Source organism: Pogona vitticeps, chromosome 1, assembly GCF_051106095.1.
Source record: "Pogona vitticeps strain Pit_001003342236 chromosome 1, PviZW2.1, whole genome shotgun sequence".
NCBI lineage: Eukaryota > Metazoa > Chordata > Lepidosauria > Squamata > Agamidae > Pogona > Pogona vitticeps.
In genome coordinates this window covers 209158619-209174974 of record NC_135783.1, presented here as the reverse complement: position 1 = coordinate 209174974, position 16356 = coordinate 209158619, and the positions used below count along the sequence as shown (strand labels likewise).

The 16356-nt window shown below is 38.6% G+C and overlaps 1 protein-coding gene across 1 annotated transcript in view; it reads right to left on the bottom strand.

Annotated features, from left to right (window-relative positions):
- Nucleotides 1-16356, bottom strand: part of DPP4 (dipeptidyl peptidase 4) — a 71869-nt gene that overhangs the window by 33103 nt on the left and 22410 nt on the right. The window contains exons 9-16 of the mRNA XM_020798351.3: nucleotides 15001-15161; nucleotides 12288-12391; nucleotides 10663-10798; nucleotides 10484-10528; nucleotides 5291-5395; nucleotides 5136-5203; nucleotides 3335-3388; nucleotides 1408-1529 (exon numbers count right to left, since the gene is read on the bottom strand). Coding sequence (XP_020654010.3) covers nucleotides 1408-1529; nucleotides 3335-3388; nucleotides 5136-5203; nucleotides 5291-5395; nucleotides 10484-10528; nucleotides 10663-10798; nucleotides 12288-12391; nucleotides 15001-15161 — 795 coding nt within the window. The remainder of the gene's footprint in view (nucleotides 1-1407; nucleotides 1530-3334; nucleotides 3389-5135; nucleotides 5204-5290; nucleotides 5396-10483; nucleotides 10529-10662; nucleotides 10799-12287; nucleotides 12392-15000; nucleotides 15162-16356) is intronic.

Below are 16356 nucleotides of genomic sequence, written 5' to 3'. Positions count from 1 at the left end.
AATTTGAAACAAAAACCAGCAAAGATGAAAAAAAAAAACAACCCCCAACAATTTGACACTTAACAAAAACATCAGCAGCACTATCTATTTTCTCACTTTGATGCCACATATGCTGAGGACCAGCCAGGCTTTCTTTTTTTCAGACCTAGTTTACAGTCACCTACATTAATCTTCTTCCCGTGTTTTTTTAAAAAGCAACAACATTAATTTGATATCTAACCTCAAAGAACAAATCTATCCTAAACCAATCAGACTCACTTCAGCAGAGAGCGATGAATCCAGATCAGGATATTGGATTGCTATTCAAAAGTGTTGCTGTTTTTACCCATTTTTAGCTAAACTCATTTCCTGGGACCGTAACAGGTGCCCAGTCTGGGAGAAAGGGATACAGGTGGGCAGGAAACCTCACCCTGCAACACTAACATACAGTACATTCCAAAACTACAGTTCCTCTTGCTTCCTCCTCTACACAAATAGTCCATGGGCCAAGCAGGAGGAAACATCTCACTTGGACCCTAAGCTGCCCCACTCCAGCACTCACGCTAGGCAGTAGAGGGAACAACTTTACTAAATAGCCTTTCTTCCTGTTCCCCTTTTCAAAACATTCCATTTCAAGGCAATGTGCAGTATAGGCATAGTGGCACTTTTTACACCACCTTTTAGAAAATGTTTCCCAGTGAACAGCAATTGTAACAGTAAAATAATTTCTGGCTTGGGCCCAAGAAAAATAAAAGTAACCTCCAGAGAAGGAAGTGCTACATTTATGGTGCATATAAAGTATGCAGAAACACTCTAGAACAAACAGGAGCTATTTGAGCAAATTCATGCTGATTTGATTAACTTATTGATTAGGTAATCAAACTGTACATTTGAGCATTTTTCAACTCCCCTACCCCTACCCCGGTATTTAATTAGCAGTGAGATTTGTTCTTCTAAATGATGGGAAGGATATCTAGTGTTATATTAATTTAACAGTAATAAAACAGCTTAAGTAAAATCACATGCTGGCATGCAGATTATCACAGACATACAGGATGAATGTGATGAACTTGACTTTTTTTTTAAGGAAAGGAAACAGGAGGTGGCTCTCACTGAAAAGTTCTAAAATAATCATTTTAATAAATAAATATTAGAGAGAGGCAACTAGTGACATGCCTAAATGTCACATGACATTATTATTGATGGTTAATTATGCCCATGATTTGGAGAGCTAATAAATAAGGTCATAACCTGCTGAAGAAGTTTGTGATTTATAAGCTACACAGCCCTCTTCAGACTCAAAGGAGAATAAAGACACCCAACAGCAGACCGTATGATTGGCAGGCAGCGTGAACTAAACTTTGTATAGTTGGTAGGATCCCAAACAGTAAGTCACATTTCTGTCAGATAAGAGTTGGCTGTACTCACCATAGCAATTCAGCTTATAATATCTTGCATCTGTGCTGAAGGATACTGAATAATATTGACACCTTTCTTCGTCTAAATTGCAGCTAATGCATGTTTTTGCTCTGCTATCTTTTAATTCCATTCTGTGAATAACAAAAAGAAAAAAAGCTAATGAATATTCCCTAGAACAACCATTAAGTCATTGCTTTACCAAGTTTTCACACAGAAGTGTCTGGAATTAACTCTCCTTCATAGCAGAAGAATATTCCAGTGCAGACACTTTTACTACCCTAGCTTGTTTTTCAACAAAACAGTCAAACAAGGATTAACTAATGTGGAGAAAAGTTCCAGTACAGTGTTCAAATCCTTCTCAGCACTGCCATGGCAGGTATACATCCTCCATTCACATTTGCCAGGTTCTCTTTCATCTTTTCATATGATCTCTACTAAACTGCTGTATTTTTTTCAGCTTGCTGCTTCTAATTTAGGAAGAACATATTGAATGTAAAAGTTATTGCCCATGCTATTCAGTTTCTCTATTTTGTATCAATCATGACATCACCACCAGAACGTCTTCTATTCCGGCATCCTCTACTGTCCAAGTTATGCCACTGCCACTAGGAAAAGGGAGCATTTCCTATGCCTTGTTCAGTCATTCCTTACCCAGACATGCTGCTTTCTATGTGGAGAAAGTCATGACAGAGAGGGGAGGGGCTAGCTGCTCCCCTGTAACCATAGTGAGCTCATTTTTTCCACATGGAAACCAATGTGTCTGTTGGAGGTTTCTACATGTGAACAAGAACCTATTGGTCCATATGTAGTCAGTGGTAACTTAGGGGGTACTGCCTACATGCTCCCACGTGGCAGCCTTGTGCAAGTAGAGGCACAAGAATAGGGTTTAAAAATTCCAACTGAACCAAGGTGCACATTTCAAACTTCCTGCAATATCTTGGTTCCACGCCATCTGCTCCCAAACTCTCTGTTCTTTTTGGAATGTGGGAGAAGAGCACAATGTGTGGAGACCAGGAGGTGCATTTTAATATTCTTGCTTTGGTCACAGCATTAGCTAGTTATGGCTCTACTGAGTAGATTAAAGGATCATACAGTACTCAGTTCTAAATCTTGCCCAGATTCATTCCATTCATATTTTGTGTGCATCCCAAGCTTTGTAACTTAAGTGTTCTTTTCTTTCTCTGTGATTGTATATTACTAGATTAGCTGAATTATTTTAAGAGTTTTTCGCAACTTCAAAATCTCAAGACAGTACATAGCATTATTTTAGTGTAGTATTTAAGAGAATGGCCAGAATCCTATGAGTTAATAATGTCAGATTAAATATAATGGTGTGAACTGCAGTAGTGAATTCCTGTTAGTTAAGGAGTGGCTACTTGCATCTCTTGTTGTTCACCAATTCATGCAACCAGAACAAGACAAGAAATACAAGCACTGACTTGATAACCAGAGGCAATTTGCTGCTTCAATTCCTGCTACTGTACTTACTGCAGCAAAACTCACTAGCAGGATTCTGACCAATGTTTTAAAAATAAAATATCTTTTTTTTTGTATACCACCATCTTGGAAACCTTTTATTTTAGAACTAATTAGTATAAATGCTTTTTATATGTTTTTTAACTTGTTTTAACTGATGTAAGCCACCCCGAGTAGACGTTGTCTAGAGGGGTGGGGTAAAAATTGAATAAATAAATAAATAAATAAAATGTCACTTTATTGGTTTTTCTTAACTGTCTATCACCTTGACATACACATGCTGAAATCCTTTTCCTTGGCATAGGAAATCACAAGATGAGGTCCACTAAATCAGTGGAGGTTTGGTGAGTCAGCTCTTCCGTATGTTCCATTAATTCAAGCAGACCTACTCTACTGAAGACTTGCTAAGCAATAGGATTTAAGCCACTGTATAGCAGACGTATGACTTAAAATAACTTACTTATACAGATTTCTCCCTCCTGGAATATTTTCAAATTCATTACTGATAAAGTATCTGTGAAGCAAATAAATGGGTTATTGATTAGATTCATATCACCAATTAGGTATTATTTCTAATGAAAAATTGCATAGCATGACACCCAAAAGGTTAAATTCTTTAAATGTAGAAGCAAATATAAAATCCGGTTTTAAAACCAATTAGCATGATGGACATACCATAACAGGAACTGGCAAACATACAATTTAAAAGCTTACTATATGCAATGATTTCTATAATGCTACTAGAAAGGCAATAAAACTTTAAAAAGTACAGCAAGCTGCCCACAAACTGACAGAGTTACAGTAAATGCATATAAGGGAAATCACACTGACATGACCAATTTCATCATCAGTACATGGCCAGTAGGGCAAAAGTGAGGCTGCGGGAATAGGAAATACGCTAATTACACAACCACATATGCAAAACAGGATCCTAGTCAATGTGTACAACATATATCAGTGATCTTGAACAAATGGAGCGATCATCGATCACATCTCACTCTTGAGCTTCTGTCTTACTGCAGTGGTTATCATTAGCTGAGGTCTATGAGGCTTAGATAAATTACTCTACAAGACACTTCATAAATGAAAAAAAAAAACTGAGTTGGAGCCCTGGAGTCATAGGTTGGGGGTTTGATTTCCATGAGGCCAATGAATCTATGCAATCTTGGGCACGTTTGAGAAATATTATATGTATTTCAGTCACATTCAATGTGCTGCATTTAGTACAACTGTTACTATAAGGGCAGATTCAATTGCTTCAGTACAAAGGCTCCAGAGTTCAAATATAATTGGAGACAGTAAAAATACAGAGGGCTTTGAGTTATCTGGCTATGGAGCCCCATATTGAGGACACTGTGCCTCCTAAGTAGAGCCAGCCTGTGTGGCCTTGGGCAAGCTACACAGTCCCAGGATGCCCCCAAAGAAGGGAACGGTGAGTCACTTCTGATTATTCTCTACCTGGAAAACCCTGGGAATCGGTCACCATAAGTCAGATTTGACTTGATGACACACAATTAATTAATTAATTAACTTAATTAGTAGATAGTAACCTGTCCCCCTGATTTCAATAAATTTCACTAGGGAACGGCTAGTGGACTTTATTTATGAAGAGGCACACAGATTTAGCTCATGTGGAAAACATAATGCAGCTGTCTTAGGTCTGAACCTGGCTTCTGCTAGTCCTAACAGAAAACTTAAGCCACCTCTGCACTGGGCAAAGTGAGGCAGTCACCTCAGGTAGCAGATAACGAGAGCCACCAACAAGGTGTTGGAGGAGAAAGCTGTGTGTGTATGTCCCAGAACCCTGCATCTCCTAAGCTAGCTTGCTGCCTTCAAGTGTGACAGAAGATGTTATCTCATCACACAGTCTGAAGAAGATCCAACAGCTAAGCTAGCTGATTCTTTTTTACATGGACAGGAACAAGGTGCCATCTTGTTTCTTACTTCAAGCAGCATAATGCTTTGGTCAGGCCCTGCCTAGGCAGAATCAGCTCGGGTAGCAGAGCACATAACCCTCATGCAAACAATATTCATTTCCTATGATCACTTTTCACCTATTCCCAGTTTAACACGGTAGAACAAAAGCACAATTCCATGTACATATAGGCAGAGAAATCAAAAATTATTTTTGCAGTTTCACAACGAAGAAAAGGCACTTCCTCCATCCAAATGGAGAAATAATTCCAGCAGATATTAACAGACTGTATTGCTTAAAGTTTCTCCCAATATGCTAACGTTTAAATCCTTCAGTGGAAACTCACATATAGTCATTTGTTAGAGCATCAATGCTGATCACCTCCCATGTTCCACTTGTAATGGGTGTGGACTTCTAAAATACAAAGTAAAAGTAGATAAAAATTGAATATGCAATCTCCATGGTTCAAGAACACACTTCTGCAATATATATTTTACTTACTCCTGTGCTGTCAATGTAATGGATGTGCTTATATCCATTTGTGTCACTAATGATTTTGTAATAGCTCTCCTTGTCACTGGCAAAGTACGGTTCGGATGGCTGGAACTGGAGGGAGAAAACCAATAAACTTCTCAGCTTTGGAAATTATCTTTGTAAGTTTTTATAAGTGTTGTGATATGCACAGTTACAATACTCCAAATGAAAAGATGACCATCAATTCATCCATCCGGTTTAAAAACATATCTGGTTTATATACGTTTACAGTTTTTCTTTCTCCCACTCTCCCTTTCTCTTTGCACACACTTATATATATCATTTTATTTTAGTTTGTTTAAAAATATTTCTTACACTAGATGCATTAATTAATGCCCATCTTTTTATCTGTACTCCTTTAAATATCTAGTTTCTTAAGCTAAGAAATGCATCATGAATTTATACAAAATGCAAGCACCACTGTGTTTCTTTAGTTCATCATGGACTATTTTTATTCCTCAAATAGTATAACACTGCTAAATGTTTCAAAGAACAAACAGGACAAAACATGAAGCAACTAACAAGGATCATTCATCATCTCATTCTCAAATTATATCCATTGCAATTGTGATTCCTCCCTCCGCCCAAGATGCTTTACAGTAAGGCTACCAAGAGATTTGTCTAGGTAAAATACACTGAACTGGAAGAGTTGAGATAGCCATTTATTCCCAGATTTGTGGTTGCATGGCTCTTATTTCTTTAGTGACCCACACAGTATACCAGATTTGGATGTACCTGCAAGTATTCATTTAAGGCCTGTATCCTATGTATTTATATTGTTAATTGCAGATTTGGTCATTGTTGTACATTGCTTTGAGATCTTCAGATATAAGATGTTTAGAAATAACTGTAAATCAATGTATAGAAATAATGAAAGTAGAAGGAAACTATGTGCCAATTTCGTTAGGCGTTCAAATTGTGCCAAGTAGGCAGCATTTGTTCTTTTGTTCTCTGGGTGTAAAACTTCTTGTGCAATTAACTATGGAATGGGAAACCACGCTGAACCACACCCTTCTTCATATTCTAGAATTAAGTGCACACAGGCTAAATCCAATAGTTCTCCCAACTAGATTAGTCACATAAAAATTAATTGGATTTTATAAATCAACACTACTATTAAGTTCTGTTGGCTTACTGCCTGAAATCCTGTTACTTGATGTATGAAAATTTGTAACACTTAGACTGTTCTTAACTGGTGGGGGGAAAAGTCCCCACTGCAATTCTGAGGTGCAAACATCCACACTGCCCCCGAGAATTGCCATGCGTGTACTATATTTGGGTCTAATGATGGGATTCTCACAGCCCTCCCATTCAGTGAGAGAACAGGAGAATCCTTCTTGTCTCCTTACAGCAATACTTCTCTGTGAAAGATTGGGTGGATTTCCCCACCCCCACCCCCATAGAGAGATTTCTTGGATGTTTCTTGGATGGTCATTTCTTCTCCCAGAAGAAAACACCAACTCTTCACAGTATTACAATTCAAGTGTGAAAATGGCACCTTTTCATACACAATATTTCCCAAAAAGAGAAATGATCTGTGCAAAATTTGGCGGTTTCCTGTTTCGAAAGCGTAGGTGATAAACAAACAACCATAAAGACAAACCAAAGTCTTATTTTTCCAGCGAGCTATGAAAATGTGCTAGTATAAAGGGAAGTCTCAGTGAGAACTCTTGGCATGGCAAGGAAATCACTGAGAAAGCTTTACTTGTCTCTGGCGTTTCACACAAGGGTCGCCTGACATTTTATACACACAGGCTGCACGTAATGGAGAGAATATAAATGTACAGTTGTGTGAGGACAACTTGAACGGAAGTGCAAAAAATATTAAATACCTGCAATACTAACTGCATACAATCAAGTTGATTCAGACTTAAGACAACCCTTGTCAAGGTTTCCTAGATACAGTATAAAGCAGTGGTCCCCAACCTTGGGCCTCCAGATGTTCTTGGACTTCAACTCCCAGTAATCCTGGCCAGCAGAGGTGGTGGTGAAGGCTTCTGGGAGTTGTAGTCCAAGAACATCTGGAGGCCCAAGGTTGGGGACCACTGGTATAAAGTACTCAGACTTTCCCTTCTCCTGAGGGCAACTTAGGACCCAAGGCCATACAACCTGGCTTTTCTCCCAGCAGGCACAGTGGGGAATCAAACTCTTGACCTCTGGGTCTGCAGCCAGATTCTCCAATTCATTGAGCTACATACAGTAGTATACTAAAATAGTTATTCAATAGACTTTCTATATTGGGCATTTTCAATAACAGAACACCCCAACTTCTTACACAAAAGCAAAATTATCATGACTGACAAACCAGTGCAATCCTGCCAGTTGCCCTTTTCCATCATATCTTATTGGCCCAAAATACTGATGTCAATTGGAGTTTTCAGGGGGAGGGAATGTAAGTTTTATTGCCATTCCAGTCCCAATCTGCTTCAGGCTCCTATTTGCTTTCTTTCAGGTTTAAAAATGTTCTCTTTTTTTTTAACATACTGGCTGAGATCCCCTTGCACAGCTCTGTGTGCACAATGTGGATGTCATCACCAGTGGCAAATTGCAGCTGATTAAATGTGTTTTGGGGGTGCATACACTGTGAGAAAATCCTGTGCACCCTGAAACCTCCGAAAGCAGGCTTTAATCAGCAGTGATTTGAATGTGATGATGACATCATCATTGCTATACATATGGAGCTGTGCAACAGGATTCCAGCCATTGTGGAGTTTAATGCTAGGACAATCCTCCATTTCCTGATAAACTCTTACAGAGGGTTGGGGTACCTTTCAGCACAACCAACGAGATGATCCTAGAAGCTATATGGGGGGTAGTGAGTGTGTGCAACACCAATGAAGGACGACTCCTTGACCTACCAACAGCAGGGTTTGTAACATAACTTCTTTCGGAGATGTTCCTACTGACAGAATGAATGTTAAAGATCCCACGCACTGGTTAAAAAAAACCTTCCTAATGGGGCTCAATGCACACATTACTGAATTCACCCTCATTGAACTCAGTGAGTGTTACTTGTGAATAAATATGTATACTTGGGCTACAGCTGAGCTTTAAGTTCCAGTGATTTAGAAGTTAGCAGCAGGAATGAAACCCAAACCTTTCAACAACAACATAGCATTGACATGCCAGAAAATAACCAGTAGTGTTTTAAGAAGGAAGATGAGTAGTGAGATAAGTCCCATCATGACAAATGTCCTTGTTTTTGTTATGAGGATTATGACTTTTTACATGCTCCTTTTAATTTCTCTTTGTCTTCAGTACTGATCAGCCCTCTTTCTTTACTCAATATTGTGTTTATTGCTAATGTTGTTATTTTTGAAGATTCTGGCTACATTCACTGCTTCCTCTGTGCCCAGCTGCTTTTTCTTATGGATCAACAGGCCTTTATAGAAAAAAAAGACGTTATTGACATCTAGGCTATGGTATAAGGGTAAGAAGCTGTATTTTTTTTTTTTTTTTGACAGAAGGGCAACAGAATACTGTATATAATCCAAAGATGAAACAAAAAAGCCCAAACCATCCTCTACCTTGCTAGTTCATAGTACTCTCGCACCTCCTTTCTTTCACTTTCCTTTGCATAACTGTGCACAACATATGCAGTCTGCTCATCACATTGCTCTACTGAGCCTTTATGGTGCAGAAGCAAAATGTGTTAGCTCTAAGGTCTTTCTCTGCCAGAACAAGTTTGACAGCAGGTGGGATTCGCTCCCATCTTTATAATGTAGGTTTCATCCCTGCTGGTTTTCTTCCTCACATTATTTTTGAAAGATTTCCTTCAGGGAGGAAAAATAAGGTAAAAGGAGGTGGTTTGTCAAAAGAAAGGGAACTTTCTCACACCACCATTTAAAAAAAAAACCACTAAAAAAACACACCATCAGACACATAAAAACCCTCACCGTCAAATCACAGAAGACAAGCTCTGGAAGGGACCACAGGGGTCACCAAATCCAGCCCCATTCCAGATCATGAAAATCCCTAACTCAAGCATTCCTCACAGGTAGTCATCGAACCTCAGTTGCTGCACAGCTATACTGTCTCCAATTGCCCAGAAAGAAAATTATTAAGTTTAAAAAAAACAAATACGACAAAAACATCAGGCAATAAGTTAACAATGGATGTTTATAATTTTCCTTCCAAATCGTACCTATTGCAACTCTAACTTCCATCCACCCCCCAAGATGCTTCATAACAAGGTTACTGAGAGCAGACGTATGTGCTTGCAGATAACTATGTTCTCCAGGTGAAAGGCTTAACTGGAAGGGAGGATTTTAGGGAGGGGAGAAGGGAAAACAGTGTAATACTTTAAGAACTAACAGTCTCATTTCACTTGGAGGCTTGACTGACAAAAGTCCACTACGTACTTCAAATACTGGAGCACAGTTACATGACTAAGTAAGAATACAGACAATAGAGTGTTTGTACTCCATTTTCTGAGGAAATGGACTTTGATGCACAAAAGTTCACACAGAAATGAAATTGCTAGTCTTTAAAGTGCTACAATGTTTTATGGCTTCATTTTTCTTTCCCAGCCCCCTCCCCTTTTTTTTGGCCAATATGTGGAGGCTTGCTAACACAACTACATCTTTGGAAACTGGCCAACGCAAAGAAACAAACTCTGCCACCCATCTGCCTTGTATTACTGTATTCTTATTAGGACACTTGTTTGGCAGAACTTTAACAATAGATAAGAAATCCAGTGACAATATTTTTACAGTTCTGCTAGATCAGGTGCCTCTAAGTGCCCAACCATCGAAGGAAGAATTTTATGTAATCCCACAGAAAGCAGACAAAACACATATTCAGTTCACTTTCTCAGAGGTACGTTTTTAGAGCCATATAGAGGCACAACTATTTTTAACTCAACCAGAGTTTACTTCAAAAATATATGACTGGAAAAAGACAAGGTGCGAGGAAGAATTTGGTTGTAACTATCTTCTTCATCCACTACAGAATGCCCTTTTCCAAACATCCTTGGAAATGGGCAAGTGCCCACTGGCTTAATGTATGAGGTAGCCTGTGATATAAAGGACAGAGGTCACTGTGAACGGTGTGCGGGAAGGTTCTCCTCCGTTCAAGCCATGTGGTGTCCAAGTTTAATACTATACACACCTGCTTTGTGGGTAGTCTTTATCAAAAAATATTGCTTATATATAAACTTACTCTGCCAATCCAACCAGTATGACTTTCTTCAGTACGCCATTTACCCTGAGGAGAAAGAAAAAAAATATTCCCATTAATGTAATAGGTTTCCAATTAACCCTGCTCTGTTCCTTCCTAACTCTAATGCCAATATTTACCAAAAACATCTTGTCTAGGGCTTCCTAGCTAAAGTTGAATACCTCTGGACATTGCCAAGTTCCACTTTGTTCAGAATGGTCACATATTGTGAGAAGTGAAAAGTTCTGAATCCTTTTCAGCCACTGTAAACAGATTCTCTCATTGGTTACCCATGTCACCACACTCAGATAATGATCCCTGAAAATAAAGAGAGACTGTAAAGCATTTATCAGCATATTGGTGTAAATCTGAATTCTAAAAACTGATGTTTACCATTTGTGTTTCAATATATAGTGACAGTATTACAGAAGTTGCTCTATCTGGTTTATATCAGTTGATCTTCTGATAATTTATTGACCATTTACCATTTTTATATAAGACCTGTTTAATTCTTTTTAAATATCTGTATACTTACTGTTTTTAGCCTTTAAATACTATCTTTTTAATTATGTGAGCCACCTTGAGTCCTTTTTAAGAAAAAAGGTGGGATAAAAATGTATTAAATATATAAATAAATAATGATGTCAGAGTGACATGACTCCATTCAGAAAAACCTCTGGTTTATGAATGTAAGATATTGTGCTTCTATACCCACAATTCAAAATGCCAGGAAATAGTCTGGCATTGCTTCCCTATAAAGTGTCCATGTTGACAGCAGGAAAAAGGATGGCAAGCTTTACATATAATATATAACAATACTGAAGTTCTAATTCCCAATGAAGCCTCAAAATTTGTTAAAACCAAGCTTCAAAAATGTTTAACATCTTGTCTTTTGGTCATGAACCTCAACTGTTAAGAATTACAGTAATAAACATTCAACCATCAGGAAGGAAGGAAGGAAGGAATATTACACATGTCCTTCCAGTACACATAAATCATAACTTAAGTGTTTTGTAAAATGTAGCCACAAATAAAGAATAATTATAATGCTGAAATTAAAGTCACAATACCTCACTATTTATGGGGAAATTAATATGACAAAAGAGTGTCACCAGTTTCATAACACCATTGTATGGAAACATGCTGAATCCCTATTTGCAGAACATGTGCCATGTAAGGCTGATTATGTCACAGCCACAGCCGTTTCCCATAAATTAAAATTTTGTGCTCTCATCCCTTCCTGCAAAGGCTCACATATGGTCCCTATCATCTTGTTGAAGCCCTTTGGGGCCATAGGAGAGGTCTTTAATTTCTAAAAATCACAGCTATCCCATCCTGTTGTTCCCAAGTACAAGATTTAAGGGGATCTCAAGGGAGCCTTGGGGCCTTCAAAGGAGGAGGGGGTTTAATTTAGGAAAAACAGCTGCAGTTGATGACATCCTCTCTTACCCAGCATAAGTTCCATTAACAGAGATTAAGCTGTAACATGCTTACAGCTTGGTATATTATTAATCAGTAGATGGAGCAATAATTCCAGCTTTCCTGTCCTTATACAGGTTAGAATTTCAGTTTGCAACACAAAAGAGGAGTCATCATTCACATCACACAACTCTTCAATGTGTTTTGTCTCCTCTTAATGGCATTTAGTACATACTTTTAAAAAATCTTAGTTCTCTTACACTGCAATACTGTTCTTCAGTTACATGGAACCGCAGTCTCTGTTTTTTTTTATTTTTCTTTCATTTTTGTCTGATAAACCATCTATAACATTGCTCAAAACAAAATGTATTGCATCATTTAGACTCACCCTGATTTTATGTTTGATGGTGCAACAATTTCAGTGGAAACAACACTGGGAAGGGAGTAGGTATTCACAACAAAGAGCCTTATGGTTGGATTTGTAGCACCTGCCTGGAGAGAGTTAAGGCATTTCATAGCACACGTAAGTCTGTACATGCATGAAGTACTCATTACTACAATACAAACAGAAAGGAGAAACACCAAGAAGCTTCAAGAAAAAGGAATCCAAGAGGCAATTATTTGGCTTAGTTTCACTTCCTTCTTTTATCTGTGTTCAGTAATGTAAGGCAGTGATGGGCAGTTTCATTTCAACATTCAACGTATACACACAGCCCTCTGTCTGTTCTGCTGTCATGGGATGTAGGTAGGTAGGTAGGTACAGTATATCACAGAAGTGAGTACACCTCCTCAAATTTCACAAATATTTTAGTATATCTTTTCATGTGACAAAACTGAAGAAATGACACTTGGCTACAATGTAAAGCAGTGAGTATAACAGTGTAAATGTGCTGTCCCCTCAAAATAATGCAACACACAGCCATTAATGTCTAAACTGCTGGCAACAAAAGTGAGTAGACCCCTAAGTGACACTGTCCAAATTGGGCCCAAGTAGCTGTTTTCCCTTCCTGGTGTCACGAGACCCATTAGTGTCACAAGTCTCGGGTGTGAAGGGAGAACAGGTGTTATCACTTTCACTCTCTATGATTGGTCACTGGAAGTTCCGTGTGGCATCTCAAGGTAATGAACTATCTGAGGATCTGAAAAAAATGAATTTTTGCTCTACAAAAAGAAGATTGCCAAAACCCCAAACCTGAGCTGCAGCATGGTAGCCAAGACCATATAGTGGTTTAACAGAAAAGGTTCCAATCAGAAAAGGCCTCGCCATGGCTGACCAAAGAAGTTGAGTGCCCGTGCTCAGCGTCATATCTAGAGGTTGGCTTTGGGAAACAGACATATGAGTGCTGCCAGCATTGCTGCAGAGGTTGAAGGGGTGGAAGGTCAGCCTGTCAGTGCTCAGACCATACGCTGCACACTGCATCAAATTGGTCTCCAGGGCTGTCATCCCGAAGGAAGCCTCTTCTAAAGATGAAACACAAGAAAGCTGGCATATGGTTTTCTGCAGACAAGCAGACTAAGGACATAGATTTCTGGAACCATGTCCTGTAATCTGATGAGACCAAGATAAACTATTTGGTTCAGATGGTGTCAAACGTGTGTGGTGGCAACCAGGTGAGGAGTACAAAGACAAGTGTGTCATCCCTACAGTCAAGCATGGTGGTGGGAGTGTCATAGTCTGAGACTGCATTAGTGCTGCCGGCACTGGGGAGCTACAGTTCATTGAGGGAACCATGAATGCCAAAATGTACTGTGACATAATGAAGCAGAGCATGATCCCCTCCCTTTGGAGACTGGGCCGCAGGGCAGTATTCCAGCATGATAACAACCCCAAACACACCTCCAAAACAACCTAAACCCTTTTGAGCATCTGTAGGGAATCCTGAAACGGAAGGTGGAGGTGCACAAGGTCTCTAACATCCACCAGCTCTGTGATATCGTCATGGAGGAGTGGAAGAGGACTCCATTGGCAACCTGTGAAGCTCTGGTGAACTCTGTGTCCAAGAGGGTTAAGGCAGTGCTGGAAAATAATGGTGGCCACACAAAATATTGACACTTTGTGCCCAATTTTGAATACTTATGAAATATGAGAGGATGTACTCACTTCTGTGATATACTGTATATATGTACATAATATTGTCAGAAAAGGTAACAGAACTTTTGGGATAACAAAAAATGAAGTTTTGTGGCCTCTTTAAAACCAGTAGAATGGTTTCAGCATGAGCATTTTTGGATTATATTCAACTTCCTCAGATGGAGCAAAAGAATATAATACTCAGCTTCAGAGGTATACGTACACTGTACAGTTACATATCCAATACTGAATTTGTACACTCTGCATTTAAAGAACTGAACTGTGATCCACAAAAGTTCAAGCAAAACCTGTTAATCTCAAAGAGGCTACTAAGGATTCTCTTTTTTATTGTGCTGAAACAGGGTTAATAGGACAATCTCCTCAAAAATTGCAAAAAAAGAGCAATTTTTGTTGCAAGAGAGGAAGAGAAAATGTATGTTAACTTTCCTCTCCATAGGCACTACCTTCTGGATCAATGGCTGCTCAGGATTCCTTTGTGGGCATTTATATGCATAACAAAAATGTACTTTTTAAACGCAGTCACTAAGTTATATCTGGCTTGGCCTACAAGAGAGAAAAAACAGATTCAAGACAAAATAACCTTTGTGTGTTAAGCAGACAATCCAGAAGAACAAGGTGTTATTAAGAATGTTGACATCTGATTTAAGTTTCAGCATGATTGCATTTATGTCCCAGTAAAATAGCATTACAGCTTTGTTCTATACAGCGCATATAAGTCAGAGTTGTGAATGTATGACAAAATTCGCAAAGACAAAGTTTCCTTTCTTTCAGTGTACAGAACATTTCAGAAACTTTAAAATTCCAAAACCTTAAATTGCACTTATATTTCCTGTTTCCCTAGAGATAGTGTAATACTTCAGTACTGCCAGATGCTATTGACTTAAGTCACAGTAATCACAGCAAGCTGTTGAGGAGAGGCAGACAATATTTTCATTAACAGTGACTGATTAAATGTGACTATTCTCTTAATCAAACTGCTTGACAACTATGTTTAATAAATAACACAGACCTTAGGATATGGGATTCTAATGGTCTTTGGGTACTGCAACGTATCTTCTGAATAAAATGAGTACTCAATGTCAGGAACTTCGGTATCATTGATCTCTGCATATGCTAAAAAAGTGCCATTTGGAGACCACCACAGAGCAGAATGCGTGCCAAACATTTCCTCTGAAAGAGATGCAAATGTGTTCTTTTGAAGCAATCATCGCTAAGTTGGCTTCCATCTCTGAACATTGTTCTTATTAATTCATATACAACTTCAGATGCTAGTTTTAACTATGAACATTCAGCTAACTTGCTCTGTCTTCTGAATGACACAATATATGAAGTCTCAGGAATGCCGTTTTCTGGGATTACAGTGCTACAGAAATCTGCCTTCATTAATAAACACAGCTGAAACAGACACATATCCACACAGTGTAGCTTGGATCTCAGAGCTATGACATAAGATATTTACAGCTATGCTATGGAATTGTACTCAGCACTCCAATTTATCATGAGCTTTGGCACTATGACTAGTGGTGTTTTTTTCTGCAGGTTTTAACAAGTCCAAATTCATTCTCTTTAATAAGATACAGACAAATGGAAAGAAACCAGTACAAGTGCCAAATAGGAAAGGCAAGCCAGATACTTTAAAATTTAAAGGGGGAAAATACATCTAATTTAACCTATTCAGTGAGACCATAACCCATTTGAAGACAGGTTTTGTTCCATTTAAAATGTAAGGGGGGTTGACAGGTAGGAGGTGTTCCACCCTCCCTCTAGATTGCACTTAACCTCCCTTTTCATCCCTGTTCTCCAAGCAGCACTTTACTTTTTTAGCTTTTCTTTCTGGAACCAGTGAAAGCAAAAATGGCACCCTGAATTTAGCAATGGGTAGTAATTTATGGGCAGATGAAGAATCTCCCTGTTTCTACCCATATGCTCTCTTTTTCCCTTTAAGTCAGACTTCCCCCAACGCCTTATATTTGATTGAGATAGATGCAATATCCACTGCTGCATGCATGGCTTGGATCTAAAATATACTACATAAAATATTTACAATTATGGTATGTATTCAGCATTTGCTCAGAACAGAATTTGCCAATGCAAACAAATGATTTTCGCTGAATAGTGTATTCCCACAAGATGAACATGCATAAGTAAGAAAAAATATTTCTATTGCTATAAATCACATGAATGTTCTACTGAATCCCAAACAGATGGAGATTCTGTGAGTAGGTGGTTTTTAAGTACAGGATCTGGGCATGTAGCCTTGTCTAGTTATGGTCATGCTCCCCTTGAAATATCTGCTGTGCAGCTCTGGGGTACTTCTGAATCAAACTTTTTCTCTAGATGCCTAGATGGTCTTGGTAGTTCAGAG